Raw genomic sequence first — 23,467 nt, 5'->3', positions numbered from 1 at the left:
GGAAGCCTAGGACCCATATTCTGATAAAAAAACTCAACAGGTTGAGTTTAAAAGGAAGGTATACAAATAGATTCCTCACTCAAGTCATCTTATCTGCTTTAACTAAATCTCTTATTCCTCCTTTTACTCCCTTGAATAGAGAATGTGCTACCAGCCTCTCTTCCCTCCTTTGGACCTTCTCATATAAAAAATAGAGAATGATTCCTCACCGTTTATATGTTATCACAGTACCCTTGGGTTCAGGATATGGATAAAGTCCTAGGATGCGTGTGCCTGTCTGATGCAGCAGGGTTTGGATACATGTGGGCTTTCTGGACACATCTGGACACACCTGGAGTGCCGCAGTTCTGCTTAGTAGTGCTATAGCTGATGCATCCTGAGAATCTCTTTCCGGCGAGTGCTTCTTCTTATTTGCTGGAAGATGGGTTTTATAGTGACAGAAATGGAGGAATGAATTAAGAAGTACTTGAGAAAAATTATAGTAAAGGAAAAGGGGGGACCAGGCTACAGAAGCTTTATGGATTATTAGTCCAAAGAACTAGGGCCTGAAATATGTCGCTGCTGCCGTGATGCTGCGGGTAGTTTTATGAGAACAATGGATTTCCTACGTGTTAGCTTATCAGGCTGGCCTCTCTGCCTTCCTGAGGGTGGGCTGCAAATCAGTGTGAGGGAGAGAAAGTGTATGACAAATGAACAGATAGAATACTTGAAATCTCATCAATTCCAGCACATGTGGTTTCTGTGCCTATGGGGGGGGACCCTGACATGGGGGGTCACTGGGACTGAAGGACATCTTACTGTGTTTGCTGACTCTTCCGAGATTCCCCCTTGAGGTCCTTATTCAGCCAGAAATGATGGCTTCTGTGCTCCTGCACAGACTTTTCTTTCCCTCTCGGGCCCAGAAATGAACTTCAGGTACAGATTAGGGACACAAAGACCTGGAGAGACATTCGTCTCTGGAATTACACAGTATCAATCACCAGCTGACATGCTGTTTAATAGGACAGCATTAATGAGCAGTAGACACGTCCGTGCTTCTGCAATCAGTGTCACCACTGCTTGCCTCTGATATTCATCAGCTAGTTGAAATATTCTTGAAAAAACATGTTTAACTTTCCTCTGCTTCAAATCCTTCTCATGAGAAGGAATAAACTATGTTGATTATCTCTGAGGGGATATTTTTTAAAGCTTAATTAAACAAACGTTTAGAGCATCCTTTAAAGTGTGCTGGATGGTTGTGCTTATACTTGTCTCTTCTTGTATATCCCAAGGGGCATCTGCAGACGTATCCATAAATCACTCAATTTTAAGCAAGTGTACATGGAGAGCTTGCTCTATGCTCAGGTTGATCTGTTAGAACTGGACCCACAGTAGGCGTCAGACATTGTGGTGATGCTTTTTCTCATGATTCTTTTTTTTCTATACCATTACAGGCCAGAAGACGGGCTTATATGGATACTCTAAAGGAAGAAGAAAATCGCAAATTGCAAAAGATGAAGGAAGAACAGCACCAGAAGGTATTCAAAGACCATATTAGTATTTGGTTGTGGTACTAGATAATGTGAAAGGGCTTGAGAACAGAAATATTTACATATATGAAAATCCTAAAAACAAAACAAAACACCACAGGTGTTAAAAATGGTGAGATGTGAGTATGTTTTAAGAGTGTGGTGGTGTGATGGCGGCTTCTGTTCAACTACTTATTGGCTCCTGCTACTTACTTAGCCTCAGAGGGCTACAGTGTCTGTTGTAGTTGGTGCCACCGGTTTATGGAGAAGATGACAGAACACTTGGGAACTTCTTTTTTTTTTTTTTTAACTTTTTGTTTTATATTGGAGTATAGTTGATTAAAAATCTGTTAATTTCAGGTATATAACAAAGTGATTCAGTTACAGGCATAAACATGTATCTATACTCTTTCAAATTCTTTTCCCAGTTAAATTGTTGCAGAATATTAAGTGGAGTTCCAGGACACTTGGGAACTTCTGGTCTACAAAATATAACAAATGCCACTGCCATTTTTTAAATTAAAGATATATGATATTGCAAATAATGTCCAGATACCACTATAATGCATAATGAAAAAAGCAGGCATACAAAATTGTGACACTGGCTTAAATGCTCATCTAAAAATACCCAAAGAATGAAACAAAGCATACTCTACACATATACAAATATGTGAGGTGTTTCAAAAAAACATAATATTCCAAATAAAATGAGCAATAGAAATCAGGGAAATGAACGCTGAGAAAAGTACTTATTAGAATAGGAAATTTCTGACAGGGTAACTGAAAACAGTATTGTGACTCAATGGTCATACCTGCCTTTGATTCACAGGCTCAGAGGCTCCTCAACCAAGGATGGGAGTGATGAGAGAGATGGGAGGCAGCTCCAAGGGGCCACTTCATTCCAAGTCCTTTAAAAAGCAAAAAAAAAATTATTCAGCTAGTGGGAGATCATTATCTTCCCCATCATATTATTTTCCAACTTCTTTCTTGCTCTATTTGTACTTAATATATCCTGTCATTTCTTCCAGGATATCCCTCAAGTCTGTTTCTTCAATTATTCAATTACCTTGAATTCTAAAGCCCATTCTGATTTCCTTAATTTGGTTTAATTTGTTTCTTCCCCTTATGTTTTTGCTCTACGAGGTAACTTATAGCAATTGAGTGTGGAAATCATATTATAACATATTCATATTATGAAATGTGTACTAATTGTTGTTGTTATAATTGACCCTTTGAGTGCTACCCTCCTCCCAACAGAGGTCAAGCCCTTACTTTTTCATAGTTTCATCCAACATACAATATAAGTGGTTGTCACTGAGTTTTTTTGTGCATCATTTCAGTTCAGTCACTCAGTCATGTCTGACTCTTTGTGACCCCATGGACTGCAGCACGCCAGGCTTCCCTGTCTATCACCAACTCCTGGAGCTTGCTCAAACTCATGTCCATCGAGTTGGTAATGCCATCCAGCCATCTTATCCTCTGTCATCCCCTTCTCCTCCTGCCTTCAATCTTTCCCAGCATCAGGGTCTTTTCAAATGAGTCAGTTCTTCACATCAGGTGGCCAAAGTATTAGAGCTTCAGCTTCAGCATCAGTCCTTCCAATGAATATTCAGGACTGATTTCTTTGAGGATGGACTGGCTGGATGTCCTTGCAGTCCAAGGGACTCTCAAGAGTCTTCCCCAACACCACAGTTCAAAAGCATCAATTCTTCAGCATGCAGCTTTCTTTATCTTCTAACTCTCACATCCATACATGACTACTGGAGAAAAACATAGCTTTGGCTAGATGGACGTTTGTCGGTAAAGTAATGTCTCTGCTTTTTAATATGCTGTCTAGGTTGGTCATAGCTTTTCTTCCAAGGAGCAAATGGCTTTTAATTTCATGCCTGCAGTCACCATCTGCAGTAATTTTGGAGCTCAAGAAAATAAAGTCTCTGTTTCCATTGTCTGCCCATCTATTTGCCATGAAGTGATGGGACCAGATGCCATGATCTTAGTTTTTTGAATGTTGAGTTTCAAGCAGGTTTTTCACTTTTCTCTTTCACTTTTATCAAGAGGCTCTTTAGTTCCTCTTTGCTTTCTGCCATAAGGGTGGTGTCATCTGCATATCTGAGGTTATTGATATTTCTCCTGGCAATCTTGATTCCAGCTTGTGCTTCATCCAGTACAGCATTTCACATGATGTACTCTGCATATAAGTTAAATAAGCAGGGTGACAATATACAGCCTTGACGTACTCCTTTCCCAATTTGGATCTAGTCCATTGTTCCATGTCTGGTTCTAACTGTTAAATTGTTGAAAGAAATAATGTAAATTGACAGTTTAGTTATTAAGCCACTTACTAGGCTTAATTATTAAGCCAAGTGCCAATAAGATGCTTCCCTAGTGGCTCAGTGGTAAGGAATCTGCCTGCAATGCAGGAAATGTGGGTTTGATCCCTGGGTCTGAAAGATACCCTGGAGAAGGAAATGGCAACCCATTCCAGAATTCTTGCCTGGAAAATCCCATGGACAGAGGAGCCTGACAGGCTACAGTCCATGGGGTTGCAAAGAGTTGGACATGATTTAGTGACTGAATACAAGCATGATAAGCAATAAAGAAGCCACAAAGCATTTTTATCTCTTGGTGTTTTGAAAAAAAATTGTTTTTCCTTTGACAGAGGCTTCATATTGAAATCCACAGTTAAATAAGCAGTGCTATAGTAAGATTTTAGTAATTAGTGGTAGAAACTGAATCTAGTATATATTTAAGTTATATTTTCAATGATGTCCATCAAATGACATGAAAGTATTAATATTTTTCGGTGATCTTTCAACTTATTACCATGTCCTGAGGTACTTAGATACTGCGGCTGCTGCTGCTAAGTCGCTTCAGTCGTGTCCGACTCTGTGCGACCCCATAGACGGCAGCCCACCAGGCTCCTCTGTCCCTGGGATTCTCCAGGCAAGAATACTGAAGTGGGTTGCCATTTCCTTCTCCAAAAATAACTACTAGTGAATCTTAAATACTGTTTTATAAAGTTTGGTATACTTAGAATGTGGAAACCTTTAAATGTAGAACATTTTACAAAGAGAATGCTCAACAGATTAGAAAATCAGATCTGTGATTTAATTTTCAGGTTGAGCAGTTATTTTAAACAGTGAAAATTAAGCTTTTTATTTCTTAATCTTGTTTTTCTTCTGGAGTCAGACAAATATTGATACATATATATTTTTCTGGTTATTGATTAAACATATTTTCTTTTTACATAAATTATTTCCTTTTATTTACTGAAGCTTTCAGTAAAATGAATAATGAGTGTATAGATAGTTCCATCACTAGGGACTTCAATAATGGTAGAATACATAAGGATATTTACCTTATTTTTGCTTCTCTCCCTTTTTGCTCAGTCTGTTGTTAAAAAATGTCCACTGGAAGCTTCCCTGGCTAGTAGAGTCTGTCACTCATTATCACTTCAGTGGTGTTGCTTAAGAAAACAAGAAGAATCATGTTTATGGTAGGGAGACATAACACATATGTATCATCACGTCTTTTCATGTGTTCGATTTCACCTAGTAGCCCAGATGGTAAAGCATCTGCCGGTAATGCAGGAGACCTGGGTTTGATCCTTGGGTCGGGAAGATCCCCTGGAGAAGGAAATGGCAACCCACTCCAGTGTTCTTGCCTGGAGAATTCCATGGACAGAGGAGTCTGGTGAGCTACAGCCCATGGGGTCAAGAAAAGTCGGACACGACTGAGCGACTGACACACACATTCATGTGTTTACTTCTTCCCTTCATTCAACAAGTATTTATTGAACACCCACAGTGGAGAAACTGGAGAGTAGATTCTCTAGGTTAAATTGAGGTGACTGCATGTTGATCCTGCTCTGTCTGTCCCTGACTTTCACATTCTTCCATTACGTTGGTCTTTGGGGACAGTAAGTTCTTCCTTAATTTTAACTTCTCAGTATTTTACATTTGATTCAATTCCCTCTTCCAAAACTTTATTTGTAATTCCCTTGGCTTCCCTGGTGGCTCAGGTGGTAAAGAATATGCCTGCAGTGCAGGAGATCTGGGTTTGATCCCTGGGTTGGGAAGATCCCCTGGAGTAGGAAATGGCTACCCACTCCAGCATTCTTGCCTGGAGAATTCCATGGACTGAGGAACCTGCTGGGCTACAGTTCATGAGATTGCAAAGAGTCAGACACAACTGACTGACTAATACTTTCGCTTTTCAGTTTTTCACCCTATACCTTCAGTATATTCTTCTCTGTTCACTAGTTTATTTTTTTGTCAACAAGCATGCTGGCTCTTGCCATAATAAAATAAACAAGCCAACCTACTTCTTCCTTGATTCTGCTATCCTCAGGGCTATCACCTTTTCTGCTTCTACCAAAAAAAAAAAAAAAAGACAGAGGTAATATTATTATAATCACATCTTTATTGCCCACTTTGTCCTTAATGCTTTATGTTCTGGTTTATATTCATAAACGATCTTACTGAAACTGCTCTCTAAAGATAAAATCCCTTCTGAACATTCAATTCAGTGGTTCAGTGGTCTTTTTGCAATCCCTGTGTCCCTGTAACTCTGACATTATTTATACCATTTAAAGCTTTTATGGCTTTTTTTTTTGCCCTATTATTCTAATATTATTCTATCTCAGAGTAATCCATCCCAGTATTCATCCACCAACCCATCTATCCATCCATCCATCCATCTGTTCTGTCAACAGGGACTGAGCTTCTATTATGTACTGAGCCTTCTGGAAGATACTGAAGTTCCAACTAGAAACAGGATAGACAAGGCCCCTTCTCTCCTAAAGTTTACTTTTTTGTGGAGGAGATGAACAATTAAAAGAAGACAAATAAAACCCTGTACTTTTATAGTGAATAATCACTTGGTAGTAATTAATGCTGGAGAAGGCAATGGCAATCCACTCCAGTACTCTTGCCTGGGAAACCACATGGACAGAGGAGCCTGGTAAGCTGCAGCCCATGAGGTCGCGAAGAGTCGGACAGACTGAATGACTTCACTTTCACTTTTCACTTTCATGCATTGGAGAAGGAAATGGCAACCCACTCCAGTGTTCTTACCCGGAGAATCCCAGGGACAGGGGAGCCTGGGGACTGCCGTCTGTGGGGTCGCGCAGGGTCGGACACGACTGAAACGACTTAGCAGCAGCAGCAGTAATTAATGCTGCACAAGAAAAAACTGTGTGTTGTGATAACTTCAGAGTGGTGTATCAAATAGTGTTGATTACCTACTTCTCTCCTAAAACCCCATTTTTTCCCCCCTTCATGTATTCATCCTACTTAGCGTGGCCTGTTTCAGAAAAGTCAGAAGAAGTCAGCCCAGGGATGCATTTGCAAATGGTCTAACTGATCATGGGAATTCTAATCTCATTGACTGTGATTGGTTCAGCCATTGATATGGGAAGTAGTTCAGCCAGCACAACTTATGGGAAGCCAGCCTTTCAGTACAGGATTTTATCAATATGAAATGGACTGCTCTTCTCACTTAGTGATTTTCACCTTGATGGTTCTTGGTCTTAATTTTGTCTGATCCTAATTATTTTGCCATCCTTCTTGTTAGAATTTATGTGGCAATTTCTTTTTCCATTACTTAATTTTATCCTCTCTGTGTCACTTGGCTTAGATTTCTAGTAACAAAAATGGCTGATTTTTCTTTGACCCATTTCATAATCTCTTTTTAATATATTCTCATTTATTGTGATTACTAGTGTATTTGCCCATATTCTTCTACATAATTTACTTTATAACTCTTTGTTTTCCATTCTTTATTTTCTTGACTCTGAATTTTCTGTCCTGTTTATTTACTTTTCCTCTTTTCTCTCCTCTCCTTTCCTCTCTATCATAAGAAATTTCTTAGTGGTTTTTAATTTTGTATTACCTTTTGTTGGCCTGTTTAAGCTCAAAATATGTCTTACTGTAGTTCTGAGAAATTTCTATTTTCTTTTCATGTTTCTTCCCTATTATCATCCCTACTCCCTGTTTCTTGGATGTGTATCAAGTAGCTTTTGGAAATTCTAGCTAGCCCTGTCTTCTGTCTCTCTTAACCATCTGTCTTATACTTCCTGTCTGTCCGGCCTTTTCCATTGCATTCAGGGAGAAACCTTTCACTAGATCATCTTGCTCCTGAAATCATTTCGTCATTCTGCTTATTTGGCCCATGCATTGAATTTGTTTATTTACCAGTGTTGCTGACTTACTTTTTCATAGCAGTGTTCTGCTTTGTAAGTGCAATATCCTTTCTGATCTCTTCATTAATGGTAATTATACAATCATTAACATTTTCTACTTACTATTTAACAGTATTTTTTTTCCTTTTTGATGTAAGTTTTATCTCATGTAGTTTTCTTTCTCAAATGGTTGGTGATTCTTGGTTATCTCCTCATGTTTCTTTGGATACGTGAAAGTATTAGTTGCTCAGTCGTGTCTGACTCTTTGTGACCCCATGGACTATAGCCCACCAGGCTCCTCCATCCATGGGACTGTCCAGGCAAGAAAACTGGAGTGGGTTGCTATTCCCTTTTCCAGGTGATCTTCCCAACCTAGGGATGGAACCCAGGTCTCCTGCACTTTGGGCAGATTCTTTACCATCTGAGCCACCAGGGAAGCCCCTGGCCAAGTTAAGATATACAGAAGCCAATCTTCTGCATGCTGTCCTGTTCCTCTGAGCTCAGAACCCCTCCTCCATTCTGTGCTACCCAGGGGACTGTGTCAGTGCGGGCCGCTGTGCATGCCAGTGTGGGAGAGGAAGAACCCACTGTCAAGCTCCTCTCAAAGCACTTCTCCAACTGGTCATCTTTAGCTTCTCTCAGATCTCCTTTAGAGACACAGCTGACTCAGACCCAGTTGATCCTGCATACTTGTTTCTCCATATAATTTATTTTATCCCTTTTCTACCTACAAGGAATTTAAAATTTTTCTGATAGATTGAGTGCACTTACTGATTTTGCATGGTTATTGATTTTATGTAGTCATTTGGAAAGTAAAAACAAACCAAAACGTGAAAACATACTTAAATTATTCAGTGACAGAGAAAATGATTGTAGACTACATTAGAAATTATGGTGAGAGCACCTTATAGGGAATCCTTGCAAAGCTGTACTCAGAAAAAGAAAAATCACAACTTTAAATCCAATCAGTACTCAAAACAGAAACAAATTAAAGTATCCAACCTAAGAATTTAAAACAAGAATAAACAATACTGAAGGAAGTAATTAAAATAAGAACAGAAATTAATAAAAAACTTGAAGAAACAGCTGTTATAAAAATCCAACAGTTTGTTCTTTGATAAGGTCAACAAAATGAACAAATCTCTGGTAAGTCTAATCAAGAAAATATTCATAAAAATGCAAATACACAACAGTATAAATGAGGGGTTAGAACCATAGTTTTAGAAAAGATTAAGTTAATGGTTTTATGAGAAAATGTAAAACTCTAAACTGACTCAAAGAATTAAAGACAAAAATGCAAGTGATTTTAAAGTTTTCTGAGAATTACTTTCCCTTAACAAGCTAAATTTGGATAAATTTACAGGCAAGTTCATTAGAATTTTCAAGGAACATATTTTTTTCCTGTGTTCTACAAGTTGTTTCAGAGCAAGGGAAAAGATGAAATAATTTAGAATTAATTTTATTTAACTGTCATTCTCATGATGTCACAACCTAGTAAAGGGACACACACACACACACACAGATTTATAGAGATTAACATCTGAAAGAAAATTCTAGCTAATGGGATTCTTTTCTCATATAATTTACAAAGACAGTTAAGTTTATTCTAGGAGTGCAAAGATGACTACCTATATATTATAACTTTTTATATCACTGCAATATGATAGTGAAAGTGAAAGCTGCTCAGTTGTGTCCGACTCTTTGCGACCCCATGGACTATACAGTTCATGGAATTCTCCAGGCCAAAATACTGGAGTGGGTAGCCTTTCCCTTCTCCAGGGGATCTTCCCAACCCAGGGATTGAACCCAGGTCTCCTGCATTGCAGGCGGATTCTTTACCAGCTGAGCCACAAAGGAAGCCCTCAATATGACAGAAAACGAGATCATGAGAGAAAAATAATTTGACTACCTCTGTAGTTGCCAAAAATGGTCACTGGTAGGTTAAAATCAATTAAAAAAAAAACATAGTAAGCTAGAGATTAAAAACTTTTTTTCCTTAACATTCATATAGTCTTTCAAACCAATAACCAACAGTAATCTCAGTGGTAAAATATTAGAACAGTGAACAACATAAGGGTATCTGCAACCCCTACCACCAACTAGTATTTGTTCTGAAAATTCTAACCTAATGCTTTTTAGTGTTATTTGATGAAAAACTCTTTTCTAGTAAAGGGGAAGAAACCTTCAGTATTGCACGGGACAAGGTTTGAAAATTGTTTTAGCCAACTTGATAAGACAAAAATAGAAAAGGAGTTTATCTAATTATTGGAAATAAAAGTTATTATTTAAGGACGAGAGCAATCTGCTTATACAACCCAAGAGAATCAACTGGAAAGTGTTTAGAACAAATGGAATTAAATGAGTTGATTTTATATATATATATGCTTCTCTTGTGGCTCAGCTGGTAAAGAATCCGCCTGCAATGCAGGAGACCTGGGTTCAATCCCTGGGTTGGGAAGATCCCCTGGAGAAGGGAAAGTTCAACCCACTCCAGTATACTGACCTGAAGAATTCCATGAACTGTATAGTCCATGGGGTCGCAAAGAGTCGGACACGACTGAGTGACTTTCACTTCACTTCACTTCATATATATATGACACGTAAATTTGTGAAACATTCCATATTTTTTAGGGCTTCCCTGGTAGCTCAGCTGGTAAAGAATCCACCTGTAATGTAGGAGACCCTGGTTTGATTTCTGGGTCGGGAAGATCCCCTGCAGAAAGGGATAGGCTACCTACTCTAGTATTTTTGGGCTTCCCTGGTTACTCAGATGGTGAAGAATTCGCCTGCAGTGCGGGTGACCTGGGCTCAGTCCCTGGGTTGGGAAGATTCCCTGGAGGAGGGCATGGCAACCCACTGCAGTATTCTCGCCTGGAGAATCCCCATGGATAGAGGAGCCTGGTGGGCTACAGTCCATGGGGTCACAAAGAGTCAGACACGACTGAGTGACTAAGCACAGCATAAAACATGTATGTAAGAATCAATAACGCCCTCAAATATTAGTAAAAGTTAATGAGAAAATAGGGGATAGAAAGATTTCATCAAAAAGCAATATAAAAAATTGCTCAATCCCTAAAAAATACACATCCAAAACCCCCAAACCTAAAAAAGCCCCAGAATACCTGAGAACTTTCCTGTAATCCATTAATGTCAATTTGAATAAAGTAGGGATGGCTGATGCCCCTGAGTGGTAAAATTCAATACTGTAATAACTACAGTTCTGTCCAAATTAATTAGTGAATTTAATGCAATTCCAGTAAAAATTTCAGTGGAATCTGAGTTAGTTTGAAAAACCATATCTACACTTCAACTGAGAGAATAATCACAAGATTAAATAAGAAATAATTTGTGTGTTTGCTGGGGCAAGGAGGATTTACATTATTAGCTATTAAAAAACATTACAGACTCCCTCGTACTGTTGCTGATAAGTGGGGCACCAAAGGACTCTCTGACAACATCAAATTCTAAGGAGTTTCCTAAAATAAAAGTATTAGATCTAAAAGGTATACATCTATTCTGAGGACATAATCAGAAATGCACGCAAGCTGTATGTATAGGATTGTTTGTATTTAAAATCAGCTTAATGGGAGGTTTAAAATAATTTTTCAACGGTAGAGAAGTTGGGGATTTTGAAGTCTGGGATATCATGCAACAGTTACTACTATGCTTCAGTGATGTAAGAATGTGCTTACCTATGTGAAAATGAAAAAAAAAAAGTGATTATAAAATAGAGTCTGGGTGAGTTTTGAAGCCTACCTCTTCTCTTGTACTTTGTACGGATTACTTTCTCTTTCTAAACCACATCTGCTAGGATGATAGTCATGCTGTTTACCTCGTGAGACTGTAAGATTACATGAGAGCGAGCACATGGAGGGTCCAGCTTAATGCCTGGCATGTGGTAAACCTGCAAATGTGGCCCAAGGTGGTGAGAAGCAGTTACAACCTCTGTGTATATGTGAACCAAGAAATGAAGAAAATGTACTGACATGTTAAAGGAGCTTATCGCTGGGTGGAGAGTTTTTATGAATGATTGTTATATTTTTCTTTGTAATTTCTATACTTTTTACATTTTCCACAATATAAAAGTAAGTTTTATGATAAAAAATATTTTTTATAAGTTGGAAGAAATTTGATAGGAAGTATTTCTGGGTGGGAGATAGAGAACTCAATGACTTTTGTAGCTGAAAGTCCATCTCTTTATATTAAATAATGACAGAATTAACAATAACTAGTAACAGGGGGTGCTTCCCAGGTGACACTAGTGGTAAAGAACCCGCTTGCCACCTCAGGAGACATAAGAGACTTGGATTCGATCCCTGGGTCGGCAAGATCCCCTGGAGGAGGGCATGGCAACCCACTCCAGTCTTCTTGCCTGGCGAATCCCATTGTCGGAGGAGCCTGGCAGGCTACGTGCCATAGGCTTGTAGAGTCGGACATGACTGAAGTGATTTAGCACAGCACAGTAAGAGAGGAGTACACATTATTAATGCTATTTTCTCACTCTCCTACTTTACCAGGAGTATTTACTTCCTTGGATTTGCTTGGTTTCCTCTCAATAATTTGAGATCATTTTCACTTTTTCTCATAGCCAATGCCATCTTTCTTCTGGGGAAAGGGATTACTGTGGGGAGCTGCAGAACCAAGTCTCCTCTAAGCTGTCCCCGGCCCCAAACTCTTCTCCTGTTTTTTGTTGTTTTTTTAAACATCCAAAGGTAGGGGTTCTTGACGTTCATGGCATCAACTCTCCCGATTCCACTATCCTTTTCCCCTTGTTGAGTTGAGAGAACATTCTCTCCTGGGAGAAGCATGTCTGCCCTGGTGATGACACTTTAATGTTTACATATAATGCAGTCAAGCTGAACCATGTCAGAACACGCCCCACTGGAATTCGAACAGGATTTTAAAATGACCCTGTCCTAGTCTCCAATTACTACAGCCTTGCTTTGGAACATGCCTTTAAACTCATCAGCTTTCTCACGCATCCAGCCTTGTACACATCTGTTTGTTGTTTAGTCGAGCCTTTGGTAGAATGCAACACAGAGTAGTGACTTCTGTAACCTCTGGCAGGAAATGGTGACCCTTTTACTTCTTGCCATCAGCTTGGGCCCCCAGCACTGCTCCTTCGCAGCCCTTGCTCCAGCAAGAGCAGTCCCAGCAAGACCAGCACAGACTGCGACACCATTTGCAGTGTTGTCCTCATTTACTAAACACTTACTTGGTGGCTTAGTTCATAAAGAATCAGCCTGCAATGCAGGAGACCTGGGTTCAATCCCTGGGTCAGGCAGATCCCCTGCAGAAGGGAAGGGCTACTCACGCCAGTATTCTTGCCTGGAGAATTCCATGGACAGAGGAGTCTGGCAGCCTACAGTCCACAGGATCGCAAAGAGCTGGACACAACTGGGTGACTAACACACATATTTGACTTGGCCAGTGTTTACAGGAGGTTCTGCTTTAGCATCTCCAAGATGAGATTTTGCTTATCAGAGGACATAAGTATCTTCTCTGTATGGAGCTCTGTCTGTATGCAGGGAGGCAGGCAGAGCAGTGAGAAGATACATGTCCTCTCCCCTGGGAGCCTTCGTGGATGCACTTAAAAGTGTCGAGCGTTCAGGAACATTTGCTCCTTGTCTCTCGTTGGCATCCTTTCTTTCTTATTCTTGTGTCACGTTGCTTGAACTTGTGTCCAGCGATGCATTTCTTTCTGTTTTGTGTCACAGTTGCTTCCCGGATCTGTCTTCTTCATTATTCTGTGATTTCCTTCAGGTTGGAGGTGGGTCTTCTTTGCATCTGTACCTTCAGCCTGAATCCAGGCGTCTGGAAAATGGTTGGTGCTTCACAAGTATGTGTTGAGTGAGACGAGATTTGACAGTGTCTCAGATGCCATGTGTCACGTCCCTCCAACTTAAGAGAGCATTTCTATTTTCTCAATGTCCAAAGCACAGTCCTTGGAACAGGAACAACTTGTTTTGTATCTGTCCAAGGAGGTGTTGCACTTCTGGGTGAGAACTGCATCAATGAACCAGGAATATGCTTATAAAGCGTGCAGATGCATCTGCAGTGGCTGTCAGCTCAGCATTAGAAATTAATTAGTTGAAATTATGCTTCATGGCACCAAAGGAAAACCAGCCTCTCCCTAGTAAATACGTTTTGCTGCTTGTAGAAGCAAAATCCTGAGCGCAGCGGAACTCGAGCACCCCCTTCTGCCGCCTGGAGTCGTGGTCCTGCCTGCGATGCCTCATCGACTCCCTCCTGCCTCCCTCCTGCGCCGTGTCTTCTTCCCTCCCCTGTCCTTGCCTCTGTAACAGGACGCTTTGTGCTAGGCTCTTCCTGTCCTCTTTTTTGCCTTCCCTGACAGTTCTTGGCTTCATGATATAGTGTTTTGCTCTTTTACATTTTTGTGTATTAAAAACTAGATATCCATTGGGATTTTTAAATAAAGGAAAGCAGAAAGAAACAGAAATGGTCTCCCACACAGATATAAACCTTTCTTGATAGTTTGAAGAAGCAATGTTCACATGGTTCCAAGATTATAACAATAAACGCTACTCATGATATTAAAGTTTCCTTCCTCTGCCTACCTACCTGCCATGGTTTGAGCTCCAATGGTAGTTACAGTTAACATTTTAGTATATGTTTTACCATAAAAATGTCTAAGATATGTATACCAGCATATAAAAGTTAAAAATGGATATATGTGTATCTTTTCTATTTACATGGAACAGTACTCTCCAAACTGCTCTGAACATTACTTTTATCATTTAATGTATCTTAGAGAACTTATCATAGGCACCCCCTCTCTGCCATCTATCTAATTCTTTCAAGCTGTTGCATAATATTCCATTGTATGGATGATGCCATACTTTATTGTGCCAGGTCCTTGTAAATGTGCATGAAGTCTTTCTCTTAAACTTTTACTGTTTGATTAATACAAGTGTGCCTCTCCTTTTACGCATCTTTGAACATTCTGCAAAGGATGTGTACATTTTACGTATTTATGGTTACTGCTTTCCAAAAATTAAATTAGTTTTTTATTAACTTAGACACTCCACCAAAGTGCTGGAATGTACCTGATTCTCTATCAAACTTTTCTAGTTTTTGTCAGTAGGATAGAAGAAAAATTTTATCTCATTGTTTTGATTTATGTTCTTTGACTATGTGTGCAAATGATGACTGTTTTTAAATTGACAGGCATTCTGTGGTTTAGCTGCCAACTCCCTCTTCCTTTGCTTGGCCCTTTTTCTGTTTTGTGGCCATGTTTTCTTTATTGGTTTATATAAAGTCTTTAGCTTCCTCCTCAGGCCTTCCCTGAGCCTCCACCTAAAATAAGAACTGAGTCCCTGAGCCTCACAACAGCACGTTTAATCCTCTGCATAGGATTATTGGTGGATATTTTTCTCACTTATTCATGGCCTTCTCTTTCTTTAGAACATACACTCTTAAGGAGCAAGGATCTCATCTGTCTTGTTATCGTATCCCCATCACATAGATGCAAGCCTGCCTCACAATATGCACTCAGATATTGTTGAGTGACTGAATGAAAGAATAACTGAATTAGCCTATGTGTGTCATAAACATCTTTTTAAGCTTTTATTCCAATTGAAGTTTTGAGTTTTGATGTAGCCAAATTTATTAATCCTTTTATTTCATGAGTCTGTACCTTCCTCATTCCAAGTTTATAAGTAAACTTAACCATGCCTCCTTTGGAAACTTCTATGGTTCCATCTTTTAAGTTCAAGTCCTGGGGCTCTGTAAAATTTATTTTGATATAAAAATAAAGGATCTTGTTCTGTTGTCCTGATTTTTTCTCACAGTAGTCAGCTAGTCCATCATCATTCACTGAACTATCTCTCCTGTGAGGGTTTAGCAAAACAACTTATGGTAAGCTGTGCTTCCATGTAGTAAATCTTTTCCTGAACTCAATCAAATTGTTTTAATTACTGCAGTTTCACGATATGTTTTAATATTTGGGAAAGCTGGTTCTCACTCATTTTTTTCAGGAATTTTTTGTTGCTATTTGCTAATTTATCTTTTACCAGATAAATTTCAGGATCATTTTTGCCAAGGCTGAAAAAAATTATCTTAAAAATTATTTTAAGGAAATATGTGGTAATACACATATATAAAATATGTTTCAAAGGTTTTTGAAAACTCTTTTGTCTCACCTCTAGGATTGATGTCCTAATTTAGTTTGTCCAGGGTTCATGTTATCAAACTTGGAATGGCTGGATGTAGAAGTTGCTCCTTGGAGAAATGGTTTAATATAAGTGGGAAAAATTAGCATCCTTTGACAACAGGGATTTAGGTTTGAACTTAGGTTAGATAGATTCTGCTAGAACTTTTGAGTGTAAATGAGCTCTACAGTTCTAGATATGGCTGTTCATTCTTGAGTATGATTAACTAGTGACAAGTTATCCTTTGTCTTCATCGCCTATACTCTATGCATTTTTACAGATTAGGTACAAAAAAAGTCTAAGCTCTCATCTTTATTTTGTTCCTTAGGAGCCATTTAGCGCTTGACAAAACACTTAAACTGAGTCTCTGATCCTTTGTTTCCTCATCTATAAAATAAGTGTAATAGTGCTTATCCATTCATTCATCAAAAAACACTCTCTGCCTACCTTTGAGAAGTGTTGTGAGGCTCAAGTAAAAGAATCCCAGTGTAATTTTTGCCTCAAAATATTAAGGTCTGGTTAAACACTGCACTTTCAAAACACTTCATTTGCTTAACTCCAGTCCCTCTCCCTAGATCCCCTAAAAAGACAATTAAGGAAATGTTTTTTAGAAAGGCATAAGCCAGTATGTAGAATAAAAGTGCAGACCAGGAGACTGCAGCAAAAAACGTTATCGGCACAATTTTGGAAGCTGGTAGGAAGAGCAGGCGGAGAAGGCAATGGCACCCCACTCCAGTACTCTTGCCTGGAAAATCCCATGGATGGAGGAGCCTGGTAGGCTACAGTCCATGGGGTCGCTAAGAGTCGGACACGACTGAGCGACTTCACTTTCACTTTTCCCTTTCATGCACTGGAGAAGGAAATGGCAACCCACTCCAGTATTCTTGCCTGGAGAATCCCAGGGATGGCAGAGCCTGGTGGGCTGCCGTCTATGGGGTCGCACAGAGTCGGACACGACTGAAGCGACTTAGCAGCAGCAGCAGCAGCAGGAAGAGCAGGAGAAGGCGGAACCCGTTTTCAAGAAATGTAATACTGACATTGAAGCAGTCCTGATACAGATGTGGAATTGGAGGCACCTGGTACCTCGGAGGGCTAGAGTTGAAAAAAGAGTGACTTGGAAATCTAGCTGAGGAGTGGTAAGACCCGAAGGACTCTTCCCTCACCACAGTGAAACTTAAAACGAAGTTGTCAGGATTAAGGCTGAGGATGGTGGTATACCGGGAAGGGAACTGGGAATTGGGATAGAGGTGGTCATAGAGATGTGAATCTCCATGGTAGGAGGCCAAATGATAACACTATTTTTTTTTAAGAAATAGAAGAATATTCATGCTTTAAACAAGACAATTGACAGATGAAACCACACACAAAAACTGAACGTGATTGTATGGGTGAGGGGGAAGACTGGGACTTCTTTTGTTTTAATATAAGCCTTGTATAAGTAGTACTGTTGCTCGGTAGATTTTTAAACTATGCTTATATAGTGACAGAAATTAAAGTGAAAGACTTTATGCCACTGTGGAAATGTGAGTCTCTAGCACAAGCCTCAGCATTTAATACTTGTGAAGTGACTGAATGAATACTCTTTTAATTTTTTTCCCATGTCATTGGCGCTCAGGAGAAATCAGAATTAAATATTGTGCTTTAGGGATTAAAGTGTAGCTTATTTGGATTATCACAGTATAAGAAACCAGTCTTTATTTTGGAGACTATACAGTGTTGCAAGGCCTAAGAATAAAATGTCAATCTGAATTTTGAACTTATTTTATACTCTCCATCATGGAAGTTTGGGTTTTAAAAAAATACACATGCTGCTATGTGTTTATCAAGAGGTCACTGTATTTTCTCTCTCAGTTAGTGCCTGAGTCAGAAAACCTCTTTGACTCGGGCACTAACTCATGACATGGGCTTGTTAACTTCCCTCTGCCTTTTTCTGCCTTTGACATGAGGTTATAACTTGGTCTGCCTCGAGGTGTAGGCAGTTGAGTGTTGAGATTCTCTGGCAACCTAGTTGTTTGGTTTGATAATGTGAGCACAGTAACTGAATGTGGAAGTTGCTGACTCTTCCAAGAAGATAGAATGTCAGAAGCTAGAGATTTAGTTGAAGTAACACGACCTCCTATGTGAAGCAAAGCATCCGCTCCCATGTTCTGCTAGTATTAGAAATAACTAGTCAATGATAGATGAGTGATTATTCTCCAGGATGGAAAATGTGTTTCTAATGGAATTGCTCTACAGAATCGAGTCCAATGTATATTTGTAAGCAGCTATGAATTTGTTGGGGAAAAGAAGCTCAAGAAATTATCAAGAAATAGTATTGTGTAGCATTCCTTAAGGAAGCTAATTTGATTTGCTTTACTTTGTAAGACACAGGTGAGTTTGGCTCACATTGTGTTTTCTCCTGTGTATGCAGTACGTAATGGTCTAATAGCTTGAACATGCATATTGCATTTTTAATCTCACAATTTTACACTCACAGTTATTACTTGGCTAAGGCACAATTATTTTTGCTATCTAGTTACGTAAGAAAACAATTTCACATAGAAATGGCACTTAAGTAAAAGTTTCAAAAATGAAATATTGTACCAGCTAAGGTTAAATATGTAGTTGCTTTGGGTGTCTTCTGTACAACCATGTTAACTGAAAACCACATTTTAATGTTCCTAGGGTGAATTACTGGAATTTAAACAACAGCAACAGGAGGAAGAAAGAACCAAAAGCCACAAAGCTGAACACAGGAGGTATAAATCATTAAAATAAGCATCCGTGGTTAAAACAATTACCTATAAGGTTTTTGCAGTGTTTTAGGAAAACACAGTAATACTGAAGAGGATTTTGGAATCTATGTTAGTTTTTTAATCATTATATTATTGGGGTGTGGTATGTGTGAGGATGCCAGCTGCTGCACACACATACACACAGGTGTGTGCACATACACATACATATATAAACAAACAATATCCAGTTTTTCTGAACTGATGGCATAAATTGACCCTAGGAAGTGGACTCGGCTCTCAAGCTATATGTTTGTTTAGGTTATACTTAATCTCCCTCCCATAAGACAAAGCATAGTAATCCTTTTATACAATGCTTACCATTTGTACACTACTTTAGAATAACTGAACCAGTATAGATAAGATACTCATACCCAAATATAAAAGCTCAGACAAGAACTACCATTAGTTATTTTATGTTGACTAATATATCAGGGAAAATTTTTTTAGAATCAGTAAGTAATTTTTAATAGTAGAAATAGCCTTTATCTTATTTCTAATGTCAGACATTAAGAGTGCCCAGAATATCATGTTGATATTGGGTCAGTGCTAGTAATTATCTTATCTATCATTATTCTAGATTTTCCTAGGGAGCAGTTGGGTTATTTGAGTTTATTGCCATGTGATTGACTGTCTCAGGAGAAGAATTTAATGTAAAGGCTTTCATGATTTAAAGGAGCAAATTCTTTCGAAACTGACTGGCTTCATTTATGTGTTTAACCTTCCCACTATCACTAAGGCGTATTTTTAAACTGTGGTGGTTTCATTTTGTAAATGAGACTTTAGAAAGTGTTAATAGAAGTTCCTAATTCTGCTGTACCTGCCAGCTGTGGCTGTGTATTCATATTATTTTGAATGGATTATTTTGCTTCCCTGATCCAGTCAAAATAGTTTTAAAATGTTAAATGTGAATTTATATATTTTTCTCTGGTTATAAAGTGAAAAAGTGAAAGTGTTAGTCACTCAATTATGTCTGACTCTTTGTGACCCCATAGACTGTGGTCCATCAGGCTCCTCTGTTCATGGGATTCTCTGGGAAAGAGTACTGGAGTGGGTTGCCATTTCTTTTTCCAGGGGATCTTCCTGACCCAGGGATCGAACCTGGGTCTGCTACATTACAGGCAGATTCTTTACTGTCTGAGCCACCAGGGAAGCCCCTCTCTGGTTGTAAGGAAACATCAAAATTCTGATATACTGGTTAGACTGTTTTGTTGGATAAAGGGGAACCATTACTACTACCTATTTTTTGTTTTGTTTTTATTTTTCTTTCAAAAAACTCGTTATTTTGTATTGGAATATAGCCAATTAACAAACAATGCTGTGTTAGTTTCAGATAAACATCAAAGGGACTCAGCCACACATATTAATGTATCCATTCTCCCCCACAGTTGGACCTTTGCCAACAAAGGTCCATCTAGTCAAAGCTGTGGTTTTTCAGTAGTCATGTATGGATGTAAGAGTTGGACTATAAAGAAAGCTGAGTGCCGAAGAATTGATGCTTTTGAACTGTGGTGTTGGAGAAGACTCTTGAGAGTCCCTTGGACTGCAAGGAGACCAACCAGTCCATCCTAAAGGAAATCACTTCTGAATGTTCATTGCAAGGACTGATGCTGAAGCTGAAACTCCAATACTTTGGCCACCTGATGCAAAGAACTGACTCATTGGAAAAGACCCTGATGCTGGGAAAGATTGAAGGCGGGAGGAGAAGGGGACGACAGAGGATGAGATGGTTGGATGGCATCACCGACTCAATGGACATGAGTTTGAGTAAGCTCCAGGAGTTGGTGATGGACAGGGAGGCCTGGAGTGCTGCAGTCCATGGGGTTGCAAAGAGTCAAACATTACTGAGCAACTGAACTGAACTGATTCTCCCCCAGAGTCCCCTCGCCATTCAGGCTGCCACATAGCATTTACTGCTACCTATTTTTTTTTTTTAATAAAGTAGGTCATAAATTAGTTTAGTCTTTTACTTTTTCTCTTTAAAAGTTTTTCTATTAAAATACCTGATATTGTATTTCTATAACACTAGTTAGTAGTAGCCAGTATTTCTCTGGGTTTCTGAGGATTAATTGGATTATAAAGCTTTAGGCATTTTAAAGATAGTGATATGTCACATTAATATGCCCCACTGCTAAGAAATTAATCTTCAGTGGGCACCCAATAAAAATGCATTATTTGATTAGAGGTCGAAAAGATTACTTTTTGTTATAGGAGCTTTGACTTGTATTTCCTTATTGCTGAATACCTAAATATTGATGGCACTATTTCTTTCCTTCACCTTCTATTCTTTCTATTGATTCTAGTTAAATATAGATCCCAATTTAATCCAATAGGAAGTCTCTCTGGATAATAAACTCAGTAACCAGTTTTGAAACAATTGATCAAGTCTTTACACGTATTTTATTTATACTATCAGTTTTGATAAAAGCTCGTGTTTGTATTGTCCTTTGGTGTTTACAGTGAGCTTTTCCATCTTTTCATATGAAAATACTCATTCAGTTGTCACTTAATGAATAAAATAGCTGTGTCCATTCCTGCTGAGGGCAGCAATACAAGCTACGTGGTTTGGGTAAAGGGGTTGTTAAGTTAGGTTTTCTCCATGGATATAATTTTATTGGTGACAAGAAGACGATGTGTTTTCTACTGTTTAGAAGTTCACATAGCAGAAAATGCAGCCCTGAGTTTAATAATAGAAATCATGCAGATTCCTAACAAGCTTTACAACCAATCCTGAAACAATTGAACCTAATGGCACCTGAACCTGACCCAGTGTAACTTTCTGAGGAAGAGAAGAAAGTTAAAACTTCAGAGGAAAAAGCAGAGCACTGGGGGTGAAGGACTTGAACTAGGCTGCAAGCTGGAAATTGGAATGAACTGAATTGATTTATTGAAATATGAATCATCTCTGAATAATAGTTTTTATCCACGTTAAGCCTCTGAAGAAAATTCTGAGCACTAGCTTGACGGCAATGAAATATATGTATTTTCTAAAACTAATAAACAAAAATATAAACTGGTACTTTTCCCCCCATTTGAATTTGTTACTGAGTCCAAGCTTGCACTTTTCGTCCCATGACAGGCCAATAAATTGAGAGATGAGTTGTTGGGACAAAGAATAGCAACTTTATTGGACAGCCGGCAAAAGATGGTAGACGTGTGTCTCAAAGAACCAGTCTTGCCTGAATTAGAATTCAGGCTTCTTTTCTACTGAAGGGAGGGAGTAAAGTCAAGCATTTCCTGTTCCAGTCAGTCACTGGAGTTTACCTGTTAGTTTCCTCTTCCCTGCAGTCATTAATAGAGGGCCTGGCCAGGATGTTTCCTCCGAGTTAAACAAAGGTATTTTAGCTTAATGCTCATTATCTGAGAAGCAGGGTTCTCAGAGATGGGCCATTATGTATGATTTAAGCTTACAGGCAACATCCCTTTAGTGATTAACTTGTAATAGAATACAAAAGGTTCTTCCCTATTACAAATTCTTGATAAAAATTGAAAAAGTAATCTCTTTACCACCCGTGATCTCTAGTTGACCCAGTCTGCTGTCCTCTTAGTAACACGCTCAAAAGTGAATCACATCACCTTGTGTATATGACAAAGTCATCCATCTTCAAAGTGTTTAAGTGAATTGAGGGCACTGGACAAAAACTACTCTCACTACCACGGCTAATTTTGCAAGGCAGCTGCAGTCACATAAAGAGGCTAATGTGGGGACCATGCACCTGGACGATTCATTCATTTACCTCTTAAAAATCAGGGCATACCCTGTGCTTTGTTCTAGGCACTAGGAATAGGTATAAATAAGGCAGAGAAGGTCCCCAACTGCATGGGATTTACAGTCTGGAGGAGATAAATCTAAGTTAACAATTTAGCAGCGAGATTATTTCAGATAGCGATGCACACAATGAGGACCACATCATAAAGTGACGCTAAGGAAAAGATTACAGGCAACAGTTCCTCAGTGAAGAGGTGACATCCAAGAACAAGACTCAGTCACACAGAGATGGAGAGGGGGCAAAACATTACAATGGGATGTCCCCTCTCATCAAGCATAGCAACAAACACAAAGACCCTAAATCGGAAGTAAGCTTGAACTTTCTGAGTCCCAAATGATTGGATTATAGATGGTGAGAAAGAGAATGTCACAAAACAAGGAAAGAAAGACAGGCAGGAAATAGAAGATTTTGTAAGTCAATTATTTTATTCTGACTAATAAGTCGTGGGAGGGTTTGAAAAAAAAAGAAGGCCTGATCCCTTTTATAGTTTATTCAAGTGGTTGTGTGGAGAATGGATTGCAGAGGGCAGGAGTGGAAACATAGGCAAATGAGAGAAGATAGGGATTTGGGCTAGAATGGTGGCCATGGAAATAAATAGGTAAATTCAGGATGTGTTTAGTGGCTGGAGCCAACAAGAATTCTAGTGGATTGGACGTGAGGTGGGACGAGGGATATTGAGGGAACATCTGTCTTTGTTACTGACAGAGAGACTGGATAAAAACAGCCCCAGGTGTATGGACTGTCCAAATACCATTGGTTGTATAGTTTTAGGGGAATCAAAGCCAGTTCCTTCTTCCTTAATATTCAAGTCTCCAGCTCAGGTATCTTATTTCAATCTGCATGCTGAGAGGTCTAGAAAAGGCGGCATAAACATTCTGTTCTGCAGTGAACTAGGCTGACCAGTGGAGAAGGAAATGGCAACCTACTCCAGTATTCTTGCCTGGATAATCCTATGGACAGAGGAGCCTGGTAGGCTACAGTCCACAGGGTTGCAAGAGTCAAACACGACTTAGCAACTAAACCACCACCACCAGGCTGACCAGAATATGACACCTTGGTAGATTTT

General features: G+C 39.1%; 1 protein-coding gene across 2 annotated transcripts in view; it reads left to right on the top strand.

The window, feature by feature from the left end:
- Positions 1–23,467, top strand: part of EPSTI1 (epithelial stromal interaction 1) — a 96,238-nt gene that overhangs the window by 65,687 nt on the left and 7,084 nt on the right. For both annotated transcript variants that reach the window (XM_081550851.1, XM_081550853.1), the window contains exons 8-9: positions 1,434–1,517; positions 18,525–18,598. In XM_081550851.1, the coding sequence (XP_081406977.1) occupies positions 1,434–1,517; positions 18,525–18,598 (158 nt within the window). The remainder of the gene's footprint in view (positions 1–1,433; positions 1,518–18,524; positions 18,599–23,467) is intronic.

This window comes from Giraffa tippelskirchi, chromosome 12 (assembly GCF_054371585.1).
Source record: "Giraffa tippelskirchi isolate mGirTip1 chromosome 12, T2T-mGirTip1v1.2.pri, whole genome shotgun sequence".
NCBI lineage: Eukaryota > Metazoa > Chordata > Mammalia > Artiodactyla > Giraffidae > Giraffa > Giraffa tippelskirchi.
This window is presented reverse-complemented; position numbering and strand designations above follow the sequence as displayed.